The sequence below is a fragment of the Castor canadensis genome, chromosome 13 (assembly GCF_047511655.1).
Source record: "Castor canadensis chromosome 13, mCasCan1.hap1v2, whole genome shotgun sequence".
Classification (NCBI taxonomy): Eukaryota; Metazoa; Chordata; class Mammalia; order Rodentia; family Castoridae; genus Castor; species Castor canadensis.
The window spans coordinates 69,107,797-69,126,629 of NC_133398.1; the positions used below are offsets into that span (position 1 = coordinate 69,107,797).

General features: G+C 40.0%; 1 protein-coding gene across 7 annotated transcripts in view; it reads right to left on the minus strand.

Moving 5' to 3' along the window:
• Smarca2 (SWI/SNF related BAF chromatin remodeling complex subunit ATPase 2) overlaps nucleotides 1-18,833 on the minus strand; it is a 166,467-nt gene that overhangs the window by 145,863 nt on the left and 1,771 nt on the right. For 3 of the 7 annotated variants that reach the window (XM_074051968.1, XM_074051961.1, XM_074051965.1), the window contains exons 2-3: nucleotides 5,745-6,010; nucleotides 2,004-2,133 (exon numbers count right to left, since the gene is read on the minus strand). In XM_074051968.1, the coding sequence (XP_073908069.1) occupies nucleotides 2,004-2,133; nucleotides 5,745-5,969 (355 nt within the window). In that variant the 5' untranslated portion in view covers nucleotides 5,970-6,010. Of the gene's footprint in view, nucleotides 1-2,003; nucleotides 2,134-5,744; nucleotides 6,011-17,889; nucleotides 17,992-18,066; nucleotides 18,255-18,327; nucleotides 18,485-18,635; nucleotides 18,792-18,833 lie in introns of those variants that run through there. The other 4 variants (XM_074051964.1, XM_074051963.1, XM_074051962.1 and 1 more) reach the window with 4 other exon arrangements.

An 18,833-nucleotide genomic window follows, 5' to 3' on the forward strand; every position in this document is an offset into this window, starting at 1 on the left:
TTGAATGTATACCTTTGCATTTCAAAGTAATTACAGTTTATGGAACTTATAGAAAAATTGAGATCTATTTAAAATTATTGAATTTTGAATGCATGGATTTATTTTTATACCTAATTGAATGAAATTTACTAAGTATCTATCCAGTCATATGCTAGACATCCTGTCAAGTACTGAAGGTTCCAAACTAAAGAAGATACCATTCTTAAGTTGGAGAGGGGAGCCAAGTAACAGAGAAATCTTAAAAGAAGTAAAAGTAAAACTGTTCTCCATCATGATCTACACACTTAAGGTGTTTTTTTGTTTGCGGGTTGTCCTACAGCATCACTTCTAGAGGTATTACAATGCCAAGAGTAAAAAGAATAAGCATCTGGCTTTAAGAATCACTACATATATCTCATCTACATCTCCCACATATAAATAATGAGATGAACATTAGCTCTATGAACACACCTGGCCCTTTAGAATTTAATGATAACTAGAAACATTGTTTTAATTCATTCTCAACACTGAACAAGTCAAATTTTTCTTCCTGTGCAGCAAAAAGCCACAATCCTTGAGACTGCTTTTCTGACATGGTCAAGATTTTATAAGTCATCTCTTAGAATTATGCCTGCCTACCACTAAAATTCAGATCAGAGTTTGAGATGTTCAGAAGCTTGTGCAAATAGTAGTGGAAAGTCATTCTGATATCAGCCTCCATGACTGGCTTATTTATATTCCAAAAAGAAAAAAACTGTGAATATATTTCTCTAAATCCTTACAGCCAAAAAGTCTTTCCTCTGGTAGATATGATTGCAGATGGATGAAAAGTTCACATACACTAATTACGTTGAAGTGTATACAGGAACACATAAACCAAAAGCCTCACATTAGAATACCGACACATCAATGTCAATTAGTGCTAGATTAATGGCTGCCTGTAACATGTTAAAATAACCACACAGTGATTAGGAAATTAGGCTATAGTATATTTAATTAAAAGGCTTTGAGGTATCTTAATATACCTTCAACAGTGACAGAAGGAAAGATGACATGAAGGCATGAAGGAGAAAAGAACCGTACCATATCTTAGTTTCATCCCAAAGAAATATGGTGATGTCCTACCCCTTTGTACCTGTGAATGCAACCTTATTTGGAAATAGGATCTATGTAGATGTAATGAAGTTAAGATGAAGTCATATTGAAAAAAAGTGGGGTTTTTTTTCAAAAAAGACATTGGACAGCCATCACACAGTAAAAATGTCATGTGATGATGAAGACTGAATCATCGATAAACCCAGGAATGCCAAGGATTACTGCAACCACCAGAGGCTAGGAAGAAACAACGAAGGGGTTTTCCCTAAAGCCTTCAGAGACAGCATGTCTCAGCTGACACCTTGATTTTGAACTTCTGTCCCCCGGAACTGTGAGAGAATAAATTTGTTTCAAGCCACTCAATTTGTAGTTATTTGCAATGGAAGCCCTAGGAGACAAACACAGCCAACTCCCAGCAATGATGGATAATTTCATCTCCAGAAAAGGGTACCTTATACATAATATGTAACTGTGCAACTCAAGGAACACAGGTGGCTCATCTAACCTTCACATCTGCACTGCTGCTGGCAGGCAGATTGGGATTCTTTCTCTGTCCCTATCACTCACTGGCTATGTAAACTTAGTGAAACAAAGTAAATTCTCTGAGCTTTAGCTTCCCCATCTACAAATTGGAGGCAAAATCATTTACCTTACAAGATCATGGTAAAGATTTGGGGTCAAGTATGTAAAGCACTGTGCAGCATGCTTGGACACTAGATGGCTAGCAAAATTACTAGGACTTTGGAAATAAAATTGCCCATATAAATAATGAAGTTGTGTTGATGAGGACAGCATATTTCTACAGAAAAAAGAAACTGGCTGGATTCAACCTTCTTTAAGACACATTCTTTGGAAGTCATAATTAAAACAGTCAAAAGACTAAAATACTATGATATGGAGCCCACATCAGGTACGCGGCAGACACAAACCTTGGCTGTGTTGATCCATCGGACTCTGAGGAGGGCCCATTCCTGGGTGAGGAGGTCGCACGCCTGTGCCCTTCATGGATCCACAATGAATATCTTCTACAAGTCCCTTCTCATGCATCCCATCAATAGGCTGAAACATACAAAGAGCATCAATTAGACACCTCTTCACGGTACAGTATTTCTAGCTGAAGTTTTAAAACCCCCTCCCTCAAATCTTCAAAATTGTGGTGCAATCATTTATTACCCGTGTGTTTTTATACCTCATGGGTGAGAGCAAAAGTTTTAAAAAAATTATACCAGTAGGATCAGCAAAAACATCTGTAAGTCAAAAGTTAAAAGCTTTAAAAAAGTGTTGAATTTTTTCCTTTGGTCACATCACAGCCTGCCAATCCCATTAAAATGAAATCCTGTTCAGAAAGTAGACAAATACAAGTTATTCTTCCAAACCATTTTAAGTAGCCTTAAAACTTGTTATATGTTGAAGTTAGTCTGAAGTATGAAGGAAGCTATTTAAAATGTCTGCGATGATCTATTTATTTTTGAGGAAGGAACTATGGGACATTAAAAAGTTGAAACCAGAAGGTTCCATGGCAGTTGGGAAGAGAGGAACAGACAGGGCAGAGAAGCAAATGGGGGTAAACACTGAAAAGGAAGGAGTATGAGACAGAGAGAACCATGCTCCAGAGAGAGGAAGGCAGGAAGAGGTTAAAAGGCACAGTTTGGAAATAAATGACAAACACAGGGGCTGGACCCAGGACTTGAGGCCAAGTACATGACAGCTATTGAACTGACATTAATCCAATCCAGAATTGGGCAACAGAGCATGTGTTTGAGGAAGGAAAAGTCTATTCCTCCTCAAAATGTAATGGCAATCTTCAACACAGCCTGAAAGGAATATTTCCAGGAGTTTATAGAAACCAAATGACTTCAAGCAAGAAAGTATGAGTGCTTGCAGTTTTGGAGAAAAGAAAGTTAATTTCTGCCGAGTCAAAAGCATGCACTTGAAAAGAGGAAAAATTTACCATAAAGAGGATGTTCAAAGAAAAAAGGGAAGAATATGGTATAAAGAGTGCCACTGAGTCTGTTAAATAGTAATAATAGAGAGGAAATCAACACAACACAGCAGATGCATTTAGGCTACTTGTTTATTTCTAGTAATGATGAAAAGCAAAAAGCTAAAGCTCAGAGGAAGAAGAAGTAACACTGTGCCTAGAGAAAGAATGTCAGAAAGTGAGTGCGTCTGGACAGCAGGTGTGAGCTCTGCAGGGTTGATTCAGGTCCTCAAGCAAGGGAACGATCTGAGGGGCTGCAGGGGAGGGAAACAGGATGGCAAACATCACAAAGCTCACAGGGTAAGAACAACACAAAACAAAAAGATGCTTCTTACAGGGCAGAGAATAGGAAATAGTAAGGTAGAGATGGAATCAGAAGAGACAATAATAACAATAATAATATGCAGAACTTGGCTCCAAACCTTGCACACTTAATTTTTAAATGCTCAATAAATACAGGTTAGCTCAACATTTCCTTTACATTTTTCTCTTTCACTTGAAGATGAGCCATCCGCAAACCAATCTGAAATTCTGTAACCCACTTGGGCAAAGGTTTACAAGTGACAGATCAGATCCAGAATATTGTACCCAGACGAGCTTAAACACACACACACACACACACACACACACACACACATAATTATTATTATTATTATTTGCCATACTGGGGCTTGAACTCAGGGCCTTCACCTTGAGCCACTCCACCAGCTCTATTTTTGTGAAGGATTTTTTCAAGATAGGGTCTCGTGAGCTATTTGCCTAGGCTGGCTTCGAACCGTGATACTCCAAATCTCCGCCTCCTGAGTAGCTAGGATTACAGGAGTGAGCTACCAGCACCTGGCTTAAACACATAATTTAATGACTTTAGTATGTTAATATGTCTCCATGAAAAATGACATGAAAAATAAGAAACTTTATTTCTCTAGCTATCTGACAAGCTAATGATAGATTTTAAAAAGGAGGGAGAGAACTTGGGGTTACTGCAAGGATATTCATAATATATTATTAAAAGAAAGAAGTTTCAGAGTAATTAATAGAGATAATGATTCTACTATGGGAAAAATCACACCTGTATATGCATAACTATGCTAATATGGTACTTTTAATGCACATGGGGAAAGTAAGGTGTAAGATGCAGGTATAATCAGCTGTTATCTGGGCAAAACTTATCTTTACTTATCTCAGTACTATTTCACTTTTCAAAATAAGTATATATTACTTTCCTGATTTGAAAATCATCAAACAACAGTTTTTAAAATGGATCTTCCTTTTGGGACTCTGATGCTCTGCCTTAAAACTGACCCAAAGTCCTACATGATCAGAGGAAACACTTGCTCTTCCTATAGAAATGGTTGCTTTAGGTCTGTATCTTTCACTGTGATGGTTAACTTTATGTGTCAAATTGACTGGGCCATGGGATGCCCATATATTTGGTTAAGCATTATTTCTGGGTGTCTGTGAATGTTATCCCTGGATGAGATTAACATTTGAATTGGGAGACCCAAGAAAGCAGATCTCCCCACATCGGGGAGGACATCATCTAATTCATGGAGGGCCTGAATAGAACATAAAAGCAGAACTAGGGGAAAAGCTGCTCTCTCTGTCTAATTGCTTGGGCTAGAATGTTGTTCTTTTGCCCTCAGATTAGGATTTATACTATTGACTCTTCTGGTTTACAGGCCTTTAGACTCAGATTGAAACTACAACAGCTCTCTTGGGTCTCCAGCTTGCTGACTGAAGAGCGTGGGACTTCTTAGCCTCCATCACAGCATGAGACAACTCCTTATAATAACCTCTTTGTACATCTCATTGGCTCTGTTTCTTCAGAGAACCTTAATGTATCTACTGAATATCATGAGGCATCCCCTTTTGTGATGTCATCCAAAGAGGTATAACACCTGTACTTATCTCATGAGGCAAAACCTCCAGGTACTATACAGTATCTTTACAGATTTTCTTTGGCTGCTACTAACTTTCGAAGCAAGTTGTCATAGAGGATCTTGTTTACTTTCTCAGAAGGCTGTTCTCTCTTCATCATATTTCCTATGAGGGCATAATGTCAAACTTTACCAGCAAAAATCTGAGTCTCATAAATAGAAGATCATTATAAACTTAGTCTAGAAACAACAACTGGATGTGAACTTCACAAAATCAAAGCTTTCCCCCAAAACCAGAAGAAGACTAGTTCATAGAGAGACAGCAATGTGCATTTTGAAGATTCCCTAAAAACTATTTAATTTCAATAAAGCCTTTAAAAATATCTTTAGAAAAGGACTTTTTTCCTTTTACTTTTAGGTATCTGATTTTTTAAAATAAATTTCAACCTTGTTAGGAAAGAATAATTTTCAGTATGTTTGTTCATGGATGATGGGTTTCTTAACACAGAAAAAAAGAAGACTTATTTGCTAATCTATTCATTCACCAAGCCAAAATACCTTCAACCCCTAAATCACAGAATCTGTCAGAATTGCATAGTCTACCTTAGTATTTGAAAAAGCCAACATCTGATCTTCACAGCTGGTGCATCTGTAGCAATGAAAGTGCCTCAGAATGTCCATTAATAATATACAGGATAAGGGAAAGATCTAGTGTAATTCTCCTATTAACTCATAGAAAAAAGAGATGTTATCAAGAATATTAGCCACCTGTGACTCAGAAAAATAGATCAAGTAGCAGGATAGACTCTTACCTTATGCAGCTGATGCATGCCTTCCTGTGGGAAGTCAGCAGAGCCCATTGTTGGCATAGGGTGCGAGACACTGGGAGGTCCAGGACTTGGCCCCATCATGCTGTGGACAGAACCTGGGGATGGTCCTGGTCCTGGACTAGGCCCCAGAATTGGTCCAGGGGATGGTCCAGGCCCTGGTGAGGGCCCGGGATGGGGCATTGCAGCCGGGTCTGTGGGCGTGGACATCGACTTCTCCTATCTCTGCCAGTCAGCAGAGTGACACTAAGCTGGAAAGCAGAAAAAAAAAAAACGAAAGGAAAGTTTTAAACATGATGTTAAGATGAAAATAAACCAGTTGTTAGCATTTGATGATGCCATTTCTGCAACAAACATCAAGCAGAACTGCCCTGTGTAGTCCAGACATTTGAGTGAGTGGGATATATATCTGCCTGTCCCAGTCTTTATACAGACCACTTGTTTAAAAAAATACATACTCTAAATGATTCCCCAGAAAGATATAAATCATCCAAGATACAAAAAGACTAACTGAAGAAACTGAAATTTAACACATAAGCAGAATCTAAACAAGTTTGAAATTTATAACTGTAGGCAACAACAGATGCTCTCCATAATAGACTAGCTTGGATACCTTGTAAGTCATTAGCCTCTCCCATCCCTCCCAAAGCCACTAGAATAGAAAACCATTTAAAAAGTATTCAACCAAGACTCATTTTCATAAGTCAGCAGGCATTCAAAACTTCACAGAGAATTCTAGATAGTTAGAAGAGGAAAAACACAATTTCAGAAATTGAGAATGAAAGAAAAGTCCCAATTATGGCAAAAGGCAGTAGCTATGGAAATCAGACAAATATGGGTTCAAATACCTACATAGTCAATTACTAGTTAAGTTGTTTGACGTGTCTTCTGAAATTTAAATGCAACAGGACTCATAAAAAACATGCTCTATTTCCTCACCACCTCAACCAGACCTGAAGAAATCAGAGGGATAATGAAAGATGAATCAGAGACCACATGGACAGCCAAGGTGAACAGTTTGCCCTAGGCCTCGCTCTGGTCAAGGGTTCCTGGGAGAAGTTGCTCATGGCTACTGGATTGAGGTCTAGGTAGACATTCTTACTCTTCAAATTCAAAGCAATATTCTGTCACCAAGTCTCCAAGTCTCCTTGGCATCCACCGGGGAACTGCCTCATGGAATGGGTGCAGTTGTACCTTGGTTATGAGCCCTAATGAGTACACAAATGCTTTCCAAATTCTGACAGAGATCAATGACCCTAGCAAGATTTCTGAACACTACTAGTGACAGAAACTGATATTCTGCTGTTACCCTTGGAGACACACACCTGTATACACCAAAACTTTCTTGCTGTCAACCTTACAAAATACAAAATGAGGCACACTAAGTAATTTTCTTTCCCACTGCTTAGATGCAGAGATGGAATTACACAGTAGCAGCCTACTCACCCAGAGCAGATAAGAGGTGAAAGGGAAAGTCAAAAACAAACACCAAACACACAAAAAAAACCTGCACATTAGTTCTATCCTTTCCTAACTGCTGCCATTTCTCACTGAATCTCCAGAATATGAGGTCCACGGTGACAGAGACCTGTTCTTCATTCCTATATCCCCAGCAGCTCTAACCTGCAGGCAGTCAGGAAACCAGAAACACTGATAAGTAAACTACAGGCAGAATTTCAGGGGCCAAACTACTAATAGAGTCAATAAATTCTGCAAATAAAATAGAGAGTAATCAGTATTTGCATAAAGCAATCTTTACATGGTAGGCAAAAATCTAGGCCATTCTCGAAACCCCCTCAGACTATCAACATTCACTTAAAACAATGAAGGGCAGGAGGGAAAAACAGATCTTTCCCAAGGGTGGGTACCAGTAGGAAGCAGGTGGGCATAAAGAAAGGGGAAATGAGGGTAAATATGTTGAATGTATTTTGTATCCATATATGAAAATGAAAGAATGAAACCTGTTGAAATTGTTCTAAGAAGGGTGAAGATGGAGTGGGAAAGGTAGAGGGAGTAAATCTAACTAAGATATATTGTTAGCACATATGCATACATCACAATGTATCCCCCTGTACAACTATTATATGCTAATGAAATTTTTATAAAATTTAGGCCCTTCTGATAAAGCTATTGGGGGAGAAATGGGAAGCAGCAAAAGGCTACTTCATGATTATAAGCAGGAGCTCCAAAGTGGCCTCAAGAACCCCAAACAAATGGTTTCTAGAACAACAGGGAAACATTGAGGGTGAATTATAGCCTAGAATTCACTAGAGAGCCAAAAGTTATTTATTCTTTGTGATTAACAAAGCAGGCAGAAATAACTTTTTATTATTATTATTATTATTTTGCTTTCCATTCCTCTCACACAAACACACACATGTTCAGTCAGCATTTTAAATTTAGGAAGCTGACATCAATTCAGGGGTACTATAAGTTATAATGTTCTTTCATGTATATCAGCAAACTAATACGCCCCTTTATTTTTTAGTGAATAAAAGGAAATTGCTTAGTTCCTGTTATGGTTTACCTTGAAGTCAGCTTCAATAGGTATTCTGGTAAGAGACCACAGCTTTGAACAATGAAGATACAAATACCCAAGTTAGCCAGACCTTCTTAATTCTCAAGTTTCACATTTAAATATACATTGGCCTATAATACTACTTTCTGCATGTATTATCACTTTCATCTGGGAATCTCAGAGAATGTTATAATTATTCACATACAGTCCTGTAAAAATCCTCCTCATTTTTTTGTCAAAGGAAACTATTAAAAACTTCTTAGAGGGAAAAACATATTAGAAAGGAAGTGGAAAATTATGGGCACTTAAGTGGAACATTAATATGGGAACATGTTATGTAGGAAACTATTTAACAAGAAGAGAACTCTCAGACTCCTGGGATGCAATGAGTGTGTGGCTCAGGAAACAGCATACTTTAACCCTGTGCCACAAAGCTGGTGAAAGGTAGGGATCTGGACTCTCATACAATTTGAACATAATATTGCTGACTTCCAACCCAATGGAGAGTCTACAGACCTAGGCTTTGGTCTCAGGTATACCACCTGGGGGCCATGAGAAAAGGACTTTTTCTCTGGGGTCTCTGGCTGCCTTGAGGCTCAGGATGGTGTACCTAAAAGGTCCCCTGCATCTGTCTACCCGTGACTCAATGTCTGCTGCTCCTCTGGCATCCATTTTATGGTACAATTCATCAATGGACCTCCAGGCTCAAACCAGGGCTATCCCAGGAGGACCTCAAAAAGATGACCTCTGTGATCCTGACTCCTTACTCTCCCTCTATACTTCTGGTGACACTATTTTACAGTTCAAGTACATAATTAAACCTTCTGTACAGTATCCAGAAGCTTAGGGGTATAAATTATAAAGCAGAGGTGGATGTTATTTATAAGTTAGTGTGGCTAAGATTTAAAGTCTAGTGTTAGCCAACTCAACTTCTCCTCCTGGTATCCCTAGGAACCTTGACCTTTCTTTCTTCTCTAAAGCACTAAAGAGAGTAAAAGGAAGATGGAGATGGAGTGGCAATGGTGGCACAGCTATTAGTAGGGCAGGTGCTCGGAAAACCTTGATTGGGTGGTGGTAGGTCTGACCATAGGATGAAACTCACAATCTATTTTCATTTTGTGTTAGCAGAAAAGAATGACTTGTTCCACAATTATGTGACTAGTACAATGAAGAAAATGTACCCAGGGGAGTAGCACAGCTTCCTCCAGTACACATGCATTGTGGGCCCCCTGTTCTCCCCATATTTCCCTCTACCCTCAGGCCAGGACTCTCTGAGGGCCAGGCCACTGTGTTCTTAGGCAAGAATTTTTCATCAGTACACCCCGTCTCCTTTTATTCCAGACATTCTTGCCTTTACAACTGGGGAATGTTGTGTTTTTAAAAATAAAAGGCCCTGGCACCTCTTCCCACAACTCCAAACTCCACTGTCATCTTCTCTCAGACCCAATTTCCTTCCTCCCCTCTGAGCTGAAAGGCTTAGCACAGCAATCTGCATATTAAAAGGAGTTCAACTACATGGAATTTTAAGGGTCACCACTGCAACTATGCCAACCCTGACAAAACTTGGGCCTTATTGTCAAACTGCAATCAGCAAAAATTCAGAAAACCCCCACACAGATACTAATATTTAAACACTCCTACATGTGCTTCATAATAATTTTAGGGACCTGAATTCAGAGGACACTTTGAAAAGATGAGGGCAATAAAGAAAGAAGGGACCGCATGGCTTGCCCAAAGTCATACCCGCAACAGGAGCGAAATCTCCAATAGAACTTTTTAATCACTTGACTCATAACACAGTACTGAGCTGCTGCATGGACTGGTCCAGGAATCACCCAGGATGGAGAGTTCTCAATTGACACAGAGCAAGGTACAGGAAAGTAGAAATTGGAAGACAAAGAAATAAAGATGCAAACAATGAGAGAGGTATTTTGCAAAGACTCAATGTGGCTGTAAAGAAAAATCCCAGAAAGAATATGAGCTGAAGACAAGGCCATAACCTGAAAAGGTTGGTAATGTTGAATCAAACATCCCCAAACATCCATTTTACCTATCTATTCTCAACTCTGCTGAGTGTCCACCAGGCAAAATGCATGTAGGGCACATAAAAAAATGATCAGAGTGCTTACCCCAGGATCCTGAAAGTCTGACAGGGAAGTAAGACATGCATAAAATGGCAACAAGAGAAAAAGATGGAAGATCCTCCAACACATGTAGGGGTACAGTTAAAATGTCCCCTTGGCCACAGGGCAAGAGGGATTGCTTTCAGCTTAGAGGGTGGAGCAAGGAAAGGGATAAGGAAAAGCTTCACAGAGAAAGAGGAATTTCAGTTAGGGCTTAAAGTTGAAAAAAAAAAAAAAGGTTGTCTAAAAGCAGAGACTTGGGAAATGCTCACCAACCTTTTACAATAGCTCCTAAATTGCTTTCCCCAAAGTTCACGAGGAAGAGTGGAGGGAGCTTGGTTCTTGATTTACAGAAAGAGTTTGAAGGCCAGGTTAAAGGTGGAATATCAGAAATAAGAACTGGGCCTGTCCACATCCCTAAGAATACCTCAATCTTTTCAAAGTTTTCTGGCTGTTGCAGGAAAGAGATTAAGGCTCCAGAGACAGTTAAGATAAGAGTTCTTTTTATGTCTACTTGCAGATTCAGAACATCTCCTCTGACCTAAAGGGTGGCTTCTTGCTTTCTACAGCGCTTTCTCTGTAAACGAATTGATAATTCCTTCACAAGAAGTCGCAACATCTCTAGAACTGGGACACAGCACTGTTGTTCTTGATGGAGGAGTGGCCATGGGTAAGAGCAGCAGTGAAGATAAAGGAAATAAATCTACCAGGAGTTTCTTGTTTAGAGGCCAAGGTTGTCTGCCTAGGTAGCAAAACATTACCAAGAGCCACACTACTTCTTGGTCTGAGATACACAACTTTAAACAGTTTACAATATGTTCTGTGCCATGGATAAAAAAATCACACTGGGTTTAAACCTAACATTATAAGTTGCTCCATCAAAACCCTAGAAAAGCATTGCAAACACATTCTCATGGTTATTCATGTCAGTTTGCCATTCATTTCAAAGTCAAATATGCTTTAAAAAAAAGTGGTTGGATTAAAACTTTGCTCTGTTCTCTAGGATTCTGTGAACTTTCCTTCATCTTTCAATCAGAACAAATTAGAACATGCGTGAGCTGCTCACTTTAAATAAACTGCCTTGGGACTGTCCTTGCTCAGAGGTGGACCTGGCAAAGGCTGGAGGAAGCTCTGTGCACAACACAAGATAACAACAAACTCTGCATGCTAATTGGTCCCCCATGAACTCCAGGCACTGTTCGAGTCCTGATCTGGCTCTTCATATCATCAACCCCACAAATACCATGAGTTACCAATTTACAAGATTACCTGTCTGGCAATCTGATGGCATCCCCAGTGAGGACTGACAACATTTCCACAAGAGAAAAATTGTTTTTAAAAAGGGTGTTCTTGTATAGAAAGTACATCCACCATATTCACCTTCTTAACTTCCTTCTTTAACTCTCCCTCTCTCATATGTGACCTCCCATTGTCAAATGACCTGTTTTTCATAAAATTGCTTATATTTGCTTTGGGTCTGCATCCCACACTTGAGAGAAAACATGCAGCCTTTGGCTTTCTGAACCTGGGTAATGTCACTTACGATGTTCTCCAGTTCCATCCATTTACCTGCAAATGACAAAATTTCATTCTTCTTCATTGCTGAATAAAATTCCATTGATTATTAAGTACCATATTTTCTTAATCCATTCATCAATAGTAGGGCATCTTGGCTGTTTCCATAGCTTAGCTATTGTGACTAATGCTGCAATAAACATGGGTGTGCAGGTGTCTTTATTACAATCTCATTTACATTCCTTCAAGTATATCCCTATGAGTGGTATTGCTGGAAGTTAAGAAGATGAATATAGGTGATGTACTTTCTATTCAAGAATAAATATAAAAAATTTAAACCTATTGAAATTACCATAAGAAAGGGATTAAGGTAGAAAGGAGAAAAATAGAGGAGATGAACCAATTCCAGTTATAATACATGGAAATGTCACAATGATACGCCTTATGTAACTATCTTAAACAAACAAAAATGTCTTTTTTTCAAAAACAGACAATAAGAAGATAAAACAGGTCCTGTCTGGGGTTTGGTACCAGTGTGGGGGGGAGTGCATAAGGAAAGGGTATAGGAGGAAGAATGTGGTAGAACTATGATGTACTCGTGCATGAAAATTTAAAAATGAGAACTGCTGAAACAATTTCAGGAATGGGGAGGGGACATAAAGGAGAATAGTGGAGAAGGTGAATTCAACCATGACATAAAACCCTTTTGTGAATGTCATAATGTACCCCCAGTATAACAGTAATATAACTTTTAAAAAGTAAAAGAAAAGGTAACAAAATAAATAAAAATGACATAAAAATGAAAATAAATTTTAAAAGGGTGTTTATCATAACACTCAAAGTGCAAGAGCCTGCCTCAAAAAAGAAGCATTTCAGTAAAGCACCCCTCCAGTCTGGAACTCATGTCCCTTGTTGGTAGTTACACAGTAATTATCAGTTCTAAAATTCAGGTGAACCCAAACTGCTAGGCAATTAATCAAAACAAAAACCAAAACCTAAGCCATTAAAAGTTAGTTTCAACAACTTATAAATGGAAAGAGTGTAGTAAATGCAAAGAGTGTAGCAAAGCCTTTGCTCATACAAACCTTAATATACATAAGGAAATTATTATGGGGGAGAGATCCTACAAATATATGGGATATGACAAAACCTCAAAGAAAAATAAAAGCTAGTTTCAAAGCATGACATCCTGAAATATAATCACACATGTATATTTACATCTATGACTATCCTTCCCAAGTTATGTGAGGCCCTTTTGCAAGGCAATCTCATTTGGGATACTGGTAGGAATCAATGATAGCCACTTTCTTTTCTTTCTGCTAAGATAATTTTATTTATACACTAAACATATCAAAGGAGATATGAGATGCATACTTTAAAATCTTCTGGTTGAAATGGCACAGTCTTACTTGGCAATAAAACTCAACCATGACATGTTGAATGACTAAGGTTATGTATATGATGAATAATTTTTAAGATGCCTAACTTGCCTGGCTTTCAAAGTAGCAACAAAATAATTCAACAAGGAACCCTCAAATCCACTGCAATTAGAATGGATAACAGCCATTTATGAACCGCTTATAAAGAGGTTCATTTGCCTTCTGTGGGTTTCAGGTCTCTTACCTACCAAACAGGTATAATAAAAGCCAGGTACAACCTCAATTTTGATAGGAACCAAATAAGATGTTAGACATGAAGACACCTTGTAAGCTACAGTATGCAAATGTGCATTATTTCCAGGATCCTTCAGGGCTTCAAGTCTCACCCTGAACTTGAATACCCAACCTACCAGATTCATCTGAAATATTGCTTTGTTCAAAAATCCCCTTGGCTCAAAACTTCTGAGAGACAAGCCTCCAGCACACAGTGGATAAAAGATTCATGGTTTGGCCTGGAAGTCAAGTCTTTCTACAATCTCTGACTTTATCTTCTGAAAACTCTCTCCCACTGGAACTTCCTGCCCCCAGGCAACCAGGTCAAAACACATAGCGTGGTCTTCCCATAGTGTGTTCAGGCTTTATTCCTTCCTGTGATCTTGGGCTTCCTTCTGATCTGGGATGATCAGCATCCTCCTCCCCTCATCCCTGCCCTCCTCTTCCACAACCCTATCCCACCTCTCAAACCTTATCTTCCCTTTCAACTTAGGAGAGCTTGCCTTATCTCTCTCTGTATCACACAGCCTTATCAATTTATGTTTGCTATTCCTATATTTAAATATTTAAGTAAAACACATAAATTTTCACTTACAGACTACTGATTTTTTTTTTACAGAATTATGGACTTTACTTAATGGCATTTCAGCACCACACAACACAAAACTGCATAATAGCTGCAAATATTTGCAAAACTATTACTGTGCCCTGTTCTACAAATCAAAGGGAAAAATGGGAGAGGGCTTGCCTCACTGACATTCAGTTTCTACAGGACTAACTCATCTCCTGATGGGATGGCAAGAACTGGAATACACCATGTCAGCTAAGTAAAGAAATGTACCAACATCCTAAACAAGAAAAGATAACTGAAAGGCAAACGGATTCAGAATTCTCCTAGGATAACCTGTATGCCAACGTATTACAATCCTTTTGGGTTACAGACTTTCTATTTTTATTTTTAACTTCCAAATTCTGAATTCAGTTTTTTTTTAAGGGGGAAGAGATCATCATGACCAAATGGTTTTTCAACTCTAAGTTTGTTTTCAACCTCTGTGGGTCCCCATTTATCAATTCACAAAAGGGTCAGTCCAAATTTAAGTCACATCAGTTTTTTTGTTTTGTTTTTGATGGCACTGGGGTTTGAACTCAAGGCCTTGTGCTTGCTAGATAGGTGCTCCAACCACTTCAGCCATTCCACCAGCTAAATCAAATCAGTTTCTAAAATGTTTCTAAGACATTAGTTGGTGTTTGCACAAATAGAGATCATATGTTGGCATGAGACTGACCATTACACTGATTCTTATCCACTTAAAAATATTTTGTTATTTTTAAGTGCTTTAAATCTTACAGGCATACAACTTGATATGCTGGTCCAAATGTTCAGCAAATCTTTTATATCTACTAAAATATCACAATTTATACTGGATTTCTACTACAAAATAATATGCTATGAACCCAGAAGTCCAGAAGAGTATCACTTATGTCAGAAATAAAAAATCCCATTTAACTTGGTAATGGATATCTTAGGCAAATAGATATGCTCACTCTTTCATTAAGACTGGCAAAACATAGCTTTAGGGTTCTGTATTCCCTGGTAAGTATAAAGTCACAACTTTCTGCATAGAAAAATCAAACACCACAGGCCTTCCTAAGTACTCTAACAAATAAATTACCATCATCTGTATTTTCTATTCCCAACTATTTATGGAATGGCTCATGACTTTATTTACTGGCTAGAGATTAAAGTTCCACAATAAAAACTTTTCCAAAGACGAGAGAAAATCCAGCATTCTCTAACGGCCAAAAACAAGTTCTGAAACACAACATTTGAGAAAAAGGAACAACTTATGAGATCTTTTAAAACATAAAATATAAAATGATAGGAAGAAATCAGAAGTACCCCCAAATTAGCCTTTTGTATTAGGAAAGATTTCTCATCTTGTTCACCAGAAATACTGCAGAAGGGAAATGTGACTCATGTGTAGTTTTCTAAGGTCACTCATATTAAGGAACCCATTGTCCATGTCTCCTCTTAAAATCATCATGAGAATAGAAATCAGAACTTCTGGTGGTTAAATCAGGTCTCATTAACACTCCTGCAACTTGCTAAAGCGGTGAGGTGGTCCTTAGCATCATGATATTTGTGATAATTCGGTTGTCTTCATGGCAGAATGTCAAGATTTCATAAATAGTGATTTATTATTCCTCTAGAGTAACAAAAAGCTGCTAACCTAGGAGAATTTGACAAAGGCCTTGTTTATATGAAGGAAGGCTTCTGAAGGAGAAAAAACAGTATGAAAACACTGGAGGACAGTGCCACACTGACATAAATTTATGAAAGTTTGCTGTTTATGGTTGTGTTCCAATACATAATAAGCCTTTAAATAAAATGTCAAAATATTACAGTATTATAAGGACTATCACAATTGCCTTTTAGAAAAGAATGAAGTGTGCTTTTACACCAGCCTGGAGAATGACTATCTTAATCAAAGAAAAACAGTTTTAAATAATTGTCTGCAAAAAAAGGTTACTTTTTAGGTATAATCTGTCAGTAATACTTGAAACAGAATTCAAGCATTAACAATACAATATAAGAGGCACACCTTTTTTTGGTCAATTCTAAGCCTCAGGTGTTGGTCAAAGCACTTTTCAAGAAACTTGATGACAAATGCTCAAAAACCACTTTAAAAATGAACAAAAGAAAAGATCTAAGGCTGCTTTGAACATGCTTTTGTGGTGAATATTTTCTGTGAAACACCACCGTGCAGCTAGTGCTGGTGCTGAGCTGTAACTGATATAACTCCTAAGAGAAAGGCTGCATTGAAGGAAGCCCTCCCTCAACTTTCCCTCAAGGGTTCTGATACCTGAAATCCCTATTTTGCAATGTTCTCTACCAATATGGCACCTCTTTTTAATGTCTCTAAGAAGGTCGATGGATGTCTGACCTACTGGGTTTTTTCTCAGTCTACTTTAATAAACATCTTACAGACCTAACAGGTGTTTCTAAATCCTTTTTCCAATAGTAAACGTTTGAGTTGAAAGGGAGCATTTTGTTTTTTAATTTCTTTTTCTTCTTCAAAAAAATACTAGCGTACCTTAACTGTACAAAGCAATGGGTTTATTGACATTTTCATACTTGTATATAATGTACTTTAATCTTATACCCTCTTCCCCCATTGCCCTCTTTTGTCCCCCTCTTCCCTCTCCCATTGCTTGTCTTCTTCTACAATAGGGAGCATTTTAAAAGAAAGCAAGCAAGCCCAGGAGAATAAAAGGGCAATTAGATTCCTAAAAGAGAAAGTGTGTCTTGATTTGCATAACAATGCACCAACTGGGATTCAAACCTGCCACACCTCCTAACCCCTCACCAGTGTGCTAGAAGTAGCCCAGGAGCCTAACAAGGCTAGTGTGGCAAACAGGCTTTGGATAGGGGCCGCAATAACTGATGGAAAATACTATGGAGAACATCTGAATGCACACGTATGAGTATATATACACATAGCTTCGAGTACGGCTTTTATTTTAGGAGCGTTCTTGGGTGGTTTCTGAGTCTTAGGTTGTTGAACAGGAATTTTCTACTACCCAACTCCCAAGCAACTCTCCCCAAACAGTCTCATTCACTGTTCATGCAAGCATTCTGCTCATACAAACAAGGCATACGACTAGGTGTAAATTCAAAAAGTCTCTTCGAATGGAAGTTTGAGATTTAAGTCTGCTATTGGTAAAGCAGAGACGTTAAAAATAACCACTCAATCCAGTAAACAAACGCATATCCTTAATGTTTTCCTATGCTCCATCCTTACACATACAAAGGAATACGTGCCAAGACAACCCAAAAGGAGACAATGATGACACCTCTCCAAAAAATTACCAACCCAGGTCGTTCTGCTTTTTTCAAAAAGCACCAACTTCCATCAGCTTAGGGAGGAGGAAATGGGGGAAGACAGCCTAGCAAAACTCTCCAAAAGTTATATAAACAAAGGAGAGGGAAGCCCAGTGTGGGCTTTGCACCCATGTGCTACTAAAATTACGTAACACTCGGTGCAGACATTGAAGAAGGAATGGATTCTGCAAAACACCCCCACTCCCTCGACTCCCCAAGCCTTCCTGCTTCCCTTAAAACATCCAAACGCCTGAGCAAGAGCTAGTGGACGACTTGAAATATTTATTTTATTGCTGGAGTAAATCCTGCGAGAGTTGGAGGCACGTTTAGGCCCGAAGTTTGAATGTGCAACAGCCGCAGGGCGCCGCGACTCTCACTCTCCGGACCACGAGAAGAAAGAACTGACAAGCGACAGCAGCCAGCAAGGCCTTCTCCTTACCCCTCGCGGTGCCTCGGGCTGGAAAGTTTTCCACGCAATCGATCGGAGGACCAGGAGCCCGTTTCCCCCTCGCCTGTCTGACTCTGCAGGAAAGGCGAGCCTGAGACCGAAAGGGCTGGCAGGGAAAGACCTAGAAAGCTCCGCACTCCACGGGCGGAGGCGGCGCAGGCTTCTTACCTGGGGGACGCGGCTCAACAAGGCGCGCGGGGCTGGGGAAGCCTGGTGCCCGCTCCGCCGCGGAGGGAGAGAGTCTGCACGCCACAGCCTAGGCCGGCGCCCGCGGCCCGGCCCCCGCCGCCGCCGCTTCCTCCCTCTCGCGCGTCATGTCACGGCGATCAAACATGTCTGTGTGCGCTTTGCCGCTGTGACTTCCTGATTCTCCGCCGCTCGCGCGCGCCACGCACTCACACTCACTGCCACACGCACAGCCACCCTTACCAGCCTTCGCCACCAGCCTTCGCCTTTTCCTTCGCGGGCTCCCGGGAGGGCACCGGCGAGATCCGCTGCCAGCGCGCTGCTCGCGACGCACTGACCCGGCGCGCACAACACATACTCACACTCACGCGCAGACACACTCACGCCGGTCCCGAGGGCGCGGAGACGCGAGCCGCAGGAGCTCGCCGCCCCCTCCCAACCCTCCACCTTACTTAGCTGCCCTGCCAAACTTTTTTTCCTGCCTGATCCACGTCCAACTTCCCTTCACCCACCCCCACCCCCGCAAGAAACCCTACCAGCCCTGCGCTCACCATCATCCACAGCAAACGACAACCCGGATAAAAATAATAATGCAATCCAGGCGGCGGAGGCGGGGGCGAGCGCGCAGACATTGGCAGAAGGCGATTTCCCCGGGTGTACCGGAAACCGGCCCGTGTGCCCTGCCTGCCTAGGGTGCGGGTGTCCCCTGAAGCCCGCACTGCTGCGCCCTGCCCCGTGCGGTGCAACTG